General features: G+C 40.0%; 1 protein-coding gene across 2 annotated transcripts in view; it reads left to right on the plus strand.

Annotated features, from left to right (window-relative positions):
- The window catches only part of SH2D1A (SH2 domain containing 1A), a 684,773-nt gene extending 677,663 nt beyond the window's left edge, over positions 1-7,110 (plus strand). For both annotated transcript variants that reach the window (XM_085608137.1, XM_085608136.1), the window contains one exon: positions 5,474-7,110. Coding sequence is in view for 1 of the 2 variants with exons in the window: in XM_085608136.1 (XP_085464262.1) it covers positions 5,474-5,521 (48 nt within the window). In the remaining variant the exon portion in view is untranslated. The remainder of the gene's footprint in view (positions 1-5,473) is intronic.
- Positions 7,111-11,889: the final 4,779 nt, after the last annotated feature.

An 11,889-nucleotide genomic window follows, 5' to 3' on the forward strand; every position in this document is an offset into this window, starting at 1 on the left:
ATCCTTTGTGGAACAGCTTGTATCCGTCTCCTGGTTGTCCTCGACGTCTCCTGGACCCGGTGGCTGCAGAGTCTAGAACCTCCTCAACGCACCTGAAGCACCCGACATAGGTGGGGCATTCGTCTACGGAGCCCATGGCCACTCCTGATTGACCCAGACTCTGCCCCCTCTGCTTTTGGGTACTTTTCAACAAGAATCCACCTTTGGATTTCGAGACACACTTTTCTTCCTTCCAGCAGTGGCTCTTCTTCGAAGTCCTCCATTGAGTTCGACAGTGGTTTCCGACGCCACTTCAGACCTATGCACCCGGCTTCCCTGGGATAGGTAACTCTGGTACTATGGTATCCACGGGTGGGTTGGCTCTCCAACCTCCTAAGTTCCACTTGGGAGGGTCCTTAAACTTTAAAACTGCAACCGCGACTCTCCCATAGAATTGTACGTAGCACGTGGTCGTGTTCCCACACTGCACCCGTCCTCCATGGTGTACCTACTTACTCACCTTGGGTGGTTCCTTGGGGTCCCAGTGATTCAACATCCTCTAGACACTGTCTTGACTTGAGTCGTGATTCTCATACCACTGTTTTTGTATATGGTTTGGTCTCCCCCTGTATATTAGTGCTATTTACTATTCTTTCTATGTTACAGTATTGTGTGCTTTGTGAGCATCCTCGGGTAGAGGGTACTGTATCGTGCTTAAAGAGTGTTATATCAATAAATACATATTTAAATTACTACTGTATGGTTCACCTTTACTTTAACCAATACTATAAGGTTGCATTCTGGTAAAACAAGCTGCTTAACATTCCTTCAAGACTAAGCCTGAAGGCTGCTCTCCACAGCTACCACTTGGATAGCTTTCTAAGGTTATCTTTGACCTCTTAAATCACCATAAGGGTTGTTTGGACTGGTAGAGGGTGTCCACTTTAATTGGTGGACAGAATGTACCAGGCTAACTTCTCACACTATTGATGCAAGCTCTTTAATAAAGCTCTCTCTTACAAAGCCTTTAACTTAAACACTCTCTGATACCTTCCTCAAGGTTTTTTGTTAATGTTGTTTTGTTGGGAAAGCGGAGTATTATCAATAAAGTGCATAGTCCTTTCTCTTCATTACTTATTCCATACACATAGATTAACCTTAGAGTTCTTTGGATTTTAATCTCAATACAATAAAAAATAAAAGGTAGCTGTTATTCACCATTAACACTTTTCATTAGGATTCTATAAAAAATGACCACAAATTTATTGAATTCGTTTTCTACCTTTTTGTCCTTAGAAAATAGCTACCCCCAATTCATAATTGGGACACATTTAAACCTACTATATATCAATAGCTAGAGTAACTGAATTAACCCATCCCCTAGCAATACTGAATCATGCATTAACAACTGCCAGAAATACAGTAGAAGCATATTATCATCAGTGCCTAACATAATACTATGTGTAGTGGGTTTGATATTGATATTTAGAGTTGAACTGTTACAGCCTTTCAAAACTCTTAGCTTGTAAACATATGTACACATCTAGAATCAGTTCTTATCTGTGTTTTAAACAACTTACTAGGTGTATACTACAATATGTTGACCATCTTAAATTGGTGTAATTTCAATAAAGCAGATGAAACCATTTTATGTGCTACTTGAAAAGCTGCTGCAATCTCTTGCAAGGAAATGTTTCCCATAATTTGTTTGATCATTCATCTGCCAGAGATGTAAGGAAACTCTCCACAGTTGTAATGAGCACCTCATAGAATTCTCGATAGAAAATGTATTTTTATCAGTGCTCATCAATTCTAGAAGATCATAGGAGTCCATAAAAATGTCTAGGAGATTGATATTTCTGAAAAAAGACTTGTATGTGCAGATAATGAAAAAAAAACAATACCATGGCAGATCAAATTCAGGGCCCGATTGATAAAGAACTTCCACGGTCATGGCAGAGGCACCGCAGTCATGGCATGATCTCCGCTCTACAGTTTCTCACTGTGGCAAACCCACCACAAGTACAGATCCTCTTTGTGAATCGGACCAATTTCTAGAGATCTAAGAATTTATGAAAAAACTATTTCTGAAAAGAGTTGATGAATGGCAGTTAGTCCCTTACTTGCCCGTCTTTTACTGAGTCCGAAATAAACAGAGAAAGGAGGAATCATCCTATATTGGAGTATATTGATTCATTTGACTAATTTTGAAAATTGTATACTAATCCAATCATATTAGCCTGGCATACTGTATCACCTTGAAACGTGCACATGTGTAAAAAGTAGGATCTATTTGTTGAGAAAAGCAATATCTTGTACATTTCCCCAATTCCATTTGATACATACAGGCTAATCGATTATCAGAAATGCTTAATACAAAGCAACAAAGGCGCTGACATTTTGTAGAACAGTAATACAACTTGAACTCAGATAAGCCCCAGCACCCTTTATGTAAATTTAATTTAATACATCTAATAGCTTTTCTTGCTTTATAAGCCTTATTAGTAAGGATAACTTCAGTTTTGGTAGTGTAGGAGAGTAGGGTCTGCTTCACATGTTTACCTCCACTTGTTGCTGGTTTTTCACAGTTTTTTTACCTTAGTCTGGCTGGGACTCTGCTATTCAGGGCCCCAGCCTAGCTGCTTCCTCTCTAAATTGATTCCATGTATATTAGGTACATCACAGATTGGATTCTGGAGTGCCCTTACAAGTCCCTAGTATATGGTATACTATGTACCCAGGGCATAGGTACCCCAGAGGCCTACCGGGGGCTGAAACATGTATTATGCCACCCCTGGAAAGCCACCCAAAATCACTCCACAGGTCTGCTACTGCAGCCTGGGTAAGGTGGTGCATGCACCCCTTACTGTGATATAGGTTACCTGTATCACTATATATATATATACACACATATAAACCTATAAGTCACTCCTATGGCAGGCCTTAACAATCCTGAAGGCAGAGTGCTTGGTTCTTATGTGAGAGGGTGCCCCTGCATGAGCAGAGCCCCTCTGCAGCGTTCGGAGTCCCCTCTCTGATGCTGTTTGTAGTGCAGCCTGACCATATACTCTTAAGTGCATTATAACCTAGTGGTAAATGCTAACTTTGGGATGGCTGCACAGAAACATGTCGTGTTTGGTGTAAAACACTTTGGAATCCTACCCCCCGCCAGTTCTGGTGGCGGGGGTAGAATTCTGCCCTTCTAGAGGGAGAGACATGTACCCACTGGTATACCTGGTAGAAACTTATTAGAGCCTTGGCATCACAAAATGGATGCTGAAGCCACAGACACGGGTCTGGCCTCCTGCTGCTGACCAAAGCTCCAGCAGGGGAGGCCTGGACAATAGGTTCCTGTCACAAGGAGGTGTAACCACCTCCCAGACAGGCTTATGTGTATTGGGGTTGGATGGGAGCACTCTCTGAGTGCTTTGAAGTCCTGCACTGGGGGCATATTTGGTGTCCCTGTGCATAGTCCAGCTCAAACCGGTTCAGGGGCTTCCAGCCCCTGCTCTGGCATGAAACTGGACAAAGGAAATGGGTGTAGCCACCCCTCTTTCCCCCCAGAGCTAGTCCAACCCCTTCCTTAGGTATAAGTAAGGAACCTCTGTAACCAGAAATTTAGATATCCCTGGACGAAACTCTGAAACTGAATCCTGGAACTTCGACGCTCTACTCAAGACTAGAGGACTGAAGAAATCTCCCTTGGGGTCAAGGAGTGACTCCCCTGCTTGGCAGGCACCAACGAAGTAATTTGTCGGTCTGCATTTCTGAAGCTCCCGCCGGACTCCAGTGTATTTGCAGCCCAGGAAGAGGATTTCCAGACATCTCAGAGGCCGACCCAAGTCCCCAGCAAAGCTGAGACCCACAGCCCTCGTGAGTAGCATGGAACCAGAACTCCTGGTCACCATGCACTTTTGCAAGTGCATTGACTTCTCAACGTCTCCTGAAGTCGTGCTTGGGCTGACTTGTAGCCCCCACCTCGAGCACAGAATCTACTGAAGATTGTTGGCCTAGTCACCCCGAATGACCCGTGGGCTGCCATTTTGTGTTCGTCTTGAGGTCCCTTCACGATCCCTGGTCCGTTGACTGGTGTATCCCTGAGGGGATAACTTTGAACTTTCTTGGGCTTCCCTGGTTGCTCCAGACGTGCCCCAACTCCCTACCAAGTGGTGAGTCCCACAGACCTTGCTGGTCTGCACCGAAGCGTCTTTCTCGTTTCTGCGTGGGTTGCTGTTGCCAAGGCTTGTTGTGTCCAATCTGGGCACCGATGCTGCAGCACTTGACATCCTTTGTGGGACTATTTTACAGAACAAGTGAACCCAAAGGAATTAAGACAGGGACCTTGGGCAATTTCATGTTATAGAGAACAGTGGTCCCTATTCAGGAGGAATACAGTGTGATAGATAACCATACACTTAGAATCGAATGTATGTCTTTTGTCCAGCCGGACAAGAATTTATTTTCATAGTATTTTTCAAAAGTAGTATCAAATAAAACATTCAAATGATAAGTGGGCACAGCCGTGACCAACAGAACACAAGACAGAACAATGAACACAGAATTGGCCAAAAGGCAAGCCAAAATGGGTCTGTACAGTTGTTCTCAGTATAGACAGACACAAATTAATCATTTAACACCGTTGCTCAATGTGTTATAGCTTGAGTCTAGTGCATAGGGTGTTTGGGTGTCGACGACGTTTCGATGCCACATGAAGTATAGGGCATCATCTTCAGGACAAACAAATAATGCACTGCTGTCTTGATAATATATCACACCTTTTTTACAATTATTTACATACAAAAAAGGAGCAAGGGGAGAAAAAGGGGAATAAAAAATGGAAAGGAAGAATTTTAATCACATTTGACACAATACTAGGCATGTTTTCAGCATAACATTTGTGACTTAGGTGCTTGGAGTTGCGTGAACAATGTGGATTGAATTTCATGCAGAGGTGGTGACATTTCTCTAGTTTATGCTGAGTGAGGATTGAAATTCGTGTCGCAGTGACGACGTTAAAAAGGAGTTGGTTGAATTGATGCTGATTTACGTGCCTAGTACAGCTTCGTCATGAAATTGTGAATTATTGCAGTGATTCAACGGAGAAGAGACAAGTGAGTAGGATATAAACCAGACTGCATATTATAGGACGACAAACCGGCACAGTGCCTGATCATGAGCAAGGTGTTTCCAGTGATTCAGGAGGAACAAAAACGGCGCTTGAATTGACTTATCCTTCGATCCTGGGTACTTGCTCTGATCTTACCTGCTTGTCAATTACATGCATTTAGTATTCCGAGCACTGCCCCCCTTTCCTTACTTGAATGGTTGGCTGGCTAAAGATCTTCTGTATAGAGTTCTGAAATAGAGATACATGAATAATAAATTTCTCTTTACACAATTAAATGGCCCAAAGTAAATGTTTGTGAATAGTAGTCTTTCACTATTTAAAAATGCATTATTTTAAACCAGTTTTCCACTTTTGTTTATATCATAGGTTGATTCATCTAATCAGAGAAAAGAAGAAAACACATACAGTACCTAGAACTTGGATTCTTTCAAGGATTGAAGACGCCCACATACATCTTTTGCACAATGTGCAGAAATGTCTTTGTATGAAACTCTATACAATGTTTAATAAAGCGCTCATCATTTTGCCTCATTTATGCATTTTGCGAAGGGTACACAGATGAAAGGATTTTCCTTGTGTGCCCCATTGCTTATTGTGCTTTGTAAGACAATTTTTCATTCATTTTTATACCTGTTTTGTTGTGCTGATAAAAATAATTAATTTGCAATGTCACGTGAAGTTTTTTAAGAATCAATCAATCAATGAGCATTTGTAGAGCGCGGCACTGTCACCCCTGGGGGTATCTGGGTGCTGGGCCAGATACCCCCATCATAGAATAAAGTATTCTATGTTGGTTGTATATATTTTTCCAAATGCTTCAATGTTTCTAAGCAAGGATGCTCCCTGCCTGGGACCCCTTTTGTAGAGGAGCAAGACAGGTGGCAGACATTCAGGATATGTAGGTGGGTATATTTTGTGGGTAAGTGGCTATTCGCCCCCTGTTTGCGGCATGAAAGCACAGTGCCTCATTCTCAACCATTGCAATCTATTTAATTTTATTAGGAAAGTCCTGTTCATTGAAAACCTATGACATTTAAGTGATTTCAAAACAGAATTCCAGTATGGGAGAATAACCCATAGTAACAAATGCAGAATCTACGTGACCCCTGTACACAGGGCCAATTCACACTATTTGACTTAGCTTGTGTTTTGTAACCAGAGCCAGGGCTAAACTGGCCTTTCATCACACCGTGCATTGCTCTAGAGGACTGGGGTCTTTAAAGCCCATTTAGTAAGTCCCAGGGCTGCTGCTGGCGCATCTGTGCCCTTATTGCAGCAATCACAGTGGGGGATAGTGCAATGGGGAGAGATCAGAGCAGAGCGAGAGAGGGAGAAAAGAGAGCATAGAGAGAAAGAGAGAGGGAGAGAAAGAGAGAAAGAGAGAGAGAGAGAGAGAGAGAAAGAGAGAGAGAGAAAGAGAGAGAAAGAAAATGGATGATTATACAGAGAAAGGGAGCGGTGAAGGGGGGAGTGGTGAAGAAGGGAGCAGAGCTGTTCTTACTAATTTTATGTGTATATATTCTAGTTATTCCCAAATCTACAAGGTTTGGATCCAATTCACCAAAGCTTTTAGGGGTAAATGAATAGCGCTACTGCAGTACTTACGTCACGTGCTGATGAAAACCTTGGCGAGTTGGCCCTGCTTTTCACAGTAAATGCAGCATAGCCTCTGGTTGACATAGAATACAACTGGAGTTTTGAAACTGGCACATTTACTCACCATCAAACACGTGAGCAACGCTTGTGTTTGCACTTGCATTGTGCAGGTTGGTGTTTTCAAATTGGTCTTCACTGAAGTCTACACATGCTCCTTGAACCGCTCTCTTGTGCTCACTGTTCTTTTTTTTATTTCAAACTGTTTTATTGATTTTAAATTCAAAGTCAATCTTTTAAGAGGAAATGTATGAGGAAAGTGTGCTACCAGCATATACACAAAATAGCAAAAGCCTCCTAATGTGTCTGTTTTCATGTAATTGTACAAATAAAGGCACAGTAGAAAAGTATGTGGCAATAACCTGGTTCTCACTTTACTGAAAAAAGCGTATTTATGCAATATGAAATGTTTTTTTTAAAGCATTGTTTTAGTGAGAGTTCAGTTAGTAGTAACACATATACAAAGGTGCCTGATATATCAGATATTCTTGTCCAGTTGTGTTCTTAACACAAAACATCAAGGATACATATTTAAACAATAAAATATAGTTCTTATAAATAAAGAGGGTATTACACAAGCGATATAAAAACACATATTGCACAATTCCCCATATAACATACAGAGTTTGTAGTAGTAATTTACGTTGTTACAACCATCAAAGTGTGCAAACAAAAACATTTAAAATAACGATACACAGGACATAAATCGTATTGTTACATTCTATAACATGGCCACTAAGGGCTAAAGGCTGTAAACACCCCAATACAGAAAAAGTGCTTCTTGAGTCAAATACCACTGTCAAAATGAGATGTGCAATACAAATCAGTAAGCTAGACCCCAAAACCATAAAAAACTGAATAAACATGTATCCATATACAATAAAGCAGCAATACTTAATAACAGTCCTCATCAGGGCCGTACCAGGGGATAAAGTGCCAAGTGCTTCAGAGATGATATAGTACCACAATAACCTTTCGAGAGTCAATGAAATAACACCATGAATGGGGTCAATTTAAGGACTAAAGTGATCTGTGCTACAAAAACAATACCGAGTAAAAACAGCAATAATTATATATAAATGAAGTAGGATAAGAGCACCATTAGATCAATACATAAAAAAATGGTTACAAAAGGATAAAAAATCAATTCATTATAGTGAATGAAAAAATAGAAAAGAGCCTATAATCATTACACTGATGATATTTTTTTTTAAATGGCATTACTTATGTACCAGGCTGCCTCTAAAAATTTGCAAACAGCTAAAACAGTTCTAAAAGATAGGTCGGTCTTTAATATCCTCAGGGCTACCTGATAACGTACAACCCCCAGTTTGCGACATATGGGAATGATCCACTTACTGCGAGGGAGACGAATACTATGGGCAGAAGAAGAGTAAATGTGAAATCATTTTCATCGCCCTGATGACTTTTAGGAAAAGTGGAAGGTATAAAGTCTAGATATTCCTCAAAGGAGGGTGAGAATTTAAGATCAAAAAACGTACTGGTTAAGGAGCCTACAGAGCTACTACTTGTTGTTCCTTCATTGATATAAACCCAAAATATGAATGGATCTGGAAAATGGAACAGGTCAAAAGAAGCAAACGAGCATATGCCTTAAGAACGGGTGGGCTGAAGAAGTTTAACAAGATTTGGGCAGAAAAGGTAATAGCACTATATTCCGCTTAGAAGGGTCTCTGGGATTTAAGTGAACCATTTAGGATCAAGTCATATTTTTGACACGTACCGTCATTAGGTTTTATTTTTAAGAATGGAAGATCTTAGAATATGTTTGAAGATGAAGGGTCTATGGGGCAATGGACGATATTCTACTGCAATAGGCTTTGTAAGCGTTTGGACCAGAAATGCTTTTGACTTATTAACTTGATGAAGTTCTGATTAAGTGTTTATGTAAAAAAAAAATAATAATAATTCCAGCGAATCGGATGATATTGGTGAATTTTGTTGTATGAATTTCAATATTTTGATGTATGATTATTAAGATGCATTTTTGTATTATATGGATTTCAATAAAAATAATTAAAAAAAATTGATATAAACCCAAAAAGAGGTTTTTAGTAGGTGTATATCAAATGCATTTAGTTCGGTAGGATAAGCTTAAAACCTGAGGAGACCTAGCTTTCCCATTCCGGAGAACACATGTTTAATCCATGGGAGCAATCTAGCACCTGGTAGTTTAAGAACATCATTCAGCGGATCCCTATAATCAGCAAGATCTGATGTACACCAGATATGGACCCAGTAAACCAATATTTTCAAGAAGACCAAATAAATTACTCTTTTTAATCCCAATTCTGGATACAATGGAATAAGTGGTGTACTAGGAGGGAGACAAAGTGCTTTTCTAACAAAGCTATTTTTTGCCAATGCCAGGGGCTGGGCATCCACACAGCCCCATACATTAGCCCCATAAAGAGGAGCCCCTTGTGCCTTGGCCCGATAGATCTCTAGGACTGGTGATACTCATTCTCTTTCGCGTCCTCAGAATGGCATTTGACCTATGTTCAATAAGGAGCCTACTTTTCGTAAACCGGTCCAACTATTTGAAGCTCTCCATGAATCGAACCCCTAAGTAGTCAAAGCTTTCTATCCTCTCAAGGACCTCATTACCAACACAAATAGTTATTTTATCTTTCCTAGCCCCCTTATCAGTACAGATTTTGTACAGATTTTGTATTTCACCTCCATTATCTCCCGGCTTAATATACACAGATTTTCAAAGGGCCTTAAATTTAGCATAATAGCCTTAATTTAGGGCATATTGTTTCTCCAATTCTCGGACTCTATGCAGTTTGGTCTGCCAGTGGCAAAATGTAGGTTTGTTCTCACTACGCCAGTTCTGAAGTATTAGTGATCTTGCCACTAAGGCAGAAATATATAAGCCTTCCGCCTGTGGAATGCTGACTGATATATTTGGGGAGCATCCAAGAGTTGCAATATAGTAATCAATAGATATCCCTTGCCCTAAGTTATATCTACAGTATTTCTCAATCTTGTCTAAAAGTTGTTTAATCTTTGAGCATTCCCAAACCATGTGGGTGCAGCTACCGCCCCTCCCCTTTTGCTGAACAACGGAAGCATTTATCTTCCATCCGTGGATATATACTTTGCAAGAAAGCTGGGGTCCTATATAGTAACCATTTGGTGTAAAATTGCATCTTCCTGAAATTAGCACTGCTTAGTAGAGTTGTGTTGATTTTGTTGATTCTATTCCAGACAGACCTTGAGATCTGGAGGCCTTCTTTAGTATGACATTTATCTCCGGCCTTCTTGTACGCCCTCTTGTCTTTATGCTCTCTAAGGAGTTGTAGCCAACCGCTGGTTGATCTACACATGGTTAGTTCCAAAGGGCTTTACTAAGATCTAACTTTGCAAAAAGTGTAATCGGATCTATATTTTTTAGAACATATTTAATTTGAAGAAAAGACCATTTAAATATGTCTTTAAAACAACCTAGACCATGTTCAATCTCTGTCCAATTTTTCAGGAATCGATATTCATAAAATCGGACACCATTGTATTCCCATTTTCTTCCTGTTTCAATAAAATGTTAGGTTCGACAAGCCGCGGTTCCCTGACATGTAGGTCTTTCAGACATGTGGATCCGTTTATCGAAGGTATATTATAAAACGTAAACAGTTGTGCCTTTTGTTTTAAAAACCACTGGAGGACCTTATAATTGCACTTTTCGGGGATTTTTTACTAGCCTCATTGTATCCGGGATTTTATATACCTTCATGATTCTTGTTAAAAAAACAATTCTGTGCGGAATGGATCGGAATAGCTAAAACATCTGTACGTGTTATGTGCAACATTTGCATGATAACATTCTCTCAGACTGGGAGGGGGCAATACCTCCTTCCTTGGTTAGATTACTTAAAGTGCCTAGTGCTAAGCTCGGTGGCTTGTTGGCCCATATAAAAGATGAAAATAGCTCATCCATTTCTTTAAAAAATACATTTGTAATGCGTTTGTAATAGCTATAAATAGTTAAAAGGTAGTAAAATCGACATGCGTATTAGTCCTACCCGTCCACTTACTGAAATTGGTACTTGGTTCCATTTTGCGAATAATCGCTTGATCTTTGGTTTTGTTTTGTTTTATGAAGTTTTATATAGCGCAAACTTCACCCAATGGTATCAGGTATCAGAGCGCTTTACACAAGCACCAGTTGCATTACATGAGGACACATTAATTTTTGTTAGGCACAGGGAGATTAAGTGATTTGGTCAGAATCACAGGATGTTGCGCGTCCTTGCCGAGACTCGAACCAAGTTCCCCAGATTTGAGGTCAACTGCCCTAGCTGTTAGGCCAACTCCTCTCCCCAATGGGGCGTAGCTTAATATGTATAGGTCGTTTACATTTTCAGTGACAAATAAGCCTAGATATTGTTTAGGTCTTAAGTTATATAGTAGCTGGAATTCAGGTATTAATTAATCTTGTGGACAATTACTGAGTATTGACATTATTTATTTTATACTCGCCAAGTGCTTGGAATTGCCTGAATATTGCAAAGATTTCCTTTTGAATATTTTGCCCAGGTTTAAGAAAGAGGGCTATGTCATCAGCATATAGTTTATGTTGGACATACCATACATAGGTGATGATAATGCAGCTTTTTGCCTAATGGTTATTGCCAATGGGTCTATAAACAGGGCAAAGATTATTGGAGATAGAGAACACCCCTGATAGGTGCCTCTATTTACTCTGCAACAGCCTACATTTCTAGAATTAATAATTATTTGCGCCTAGGTATCCTTACACAAGTGAGTTACTATTTGTATAAAATGTTTTAGGAACCCAAATCTATCAAGGATTAAAAAAAGGCTTTCCCATGACACCAAATCAAAAGCTTTCTTGTTGTCTACAAATAACACCTGTGCCGGAATTTTATTCTGGGTCATGTAGTCCAGAGCTTCTATTAAAGCATTTGTATTTGTGGAAAACTGTCTGCCTGCCACTAATAGTAATATTTTCCTTTTCCTTATTTTTCTTTAAGATACTGACTACCACAGCCACGCGGAACGATGTTGGAGGATCTCCTCCTTTTAAAATGTGATTGGCAAGATTTATTAATTGTAGGTTTAATATTGGGTAAAATTTATTATCA

Source organism: Triturus cristatus, chromosome 5_2 (assembly GCF_964204655.1).
Source record: "Triturus cristatus chromosome 5_2, aTriCri1.1, whole genome shotgun sequence".
In the NCBI taxonomy this organism is placed as follows: Eukaryota; Metazoa; Chordata; class Amphibia; order Caudata; family Salamandridae; genus Triturus; species Triturus cristatus.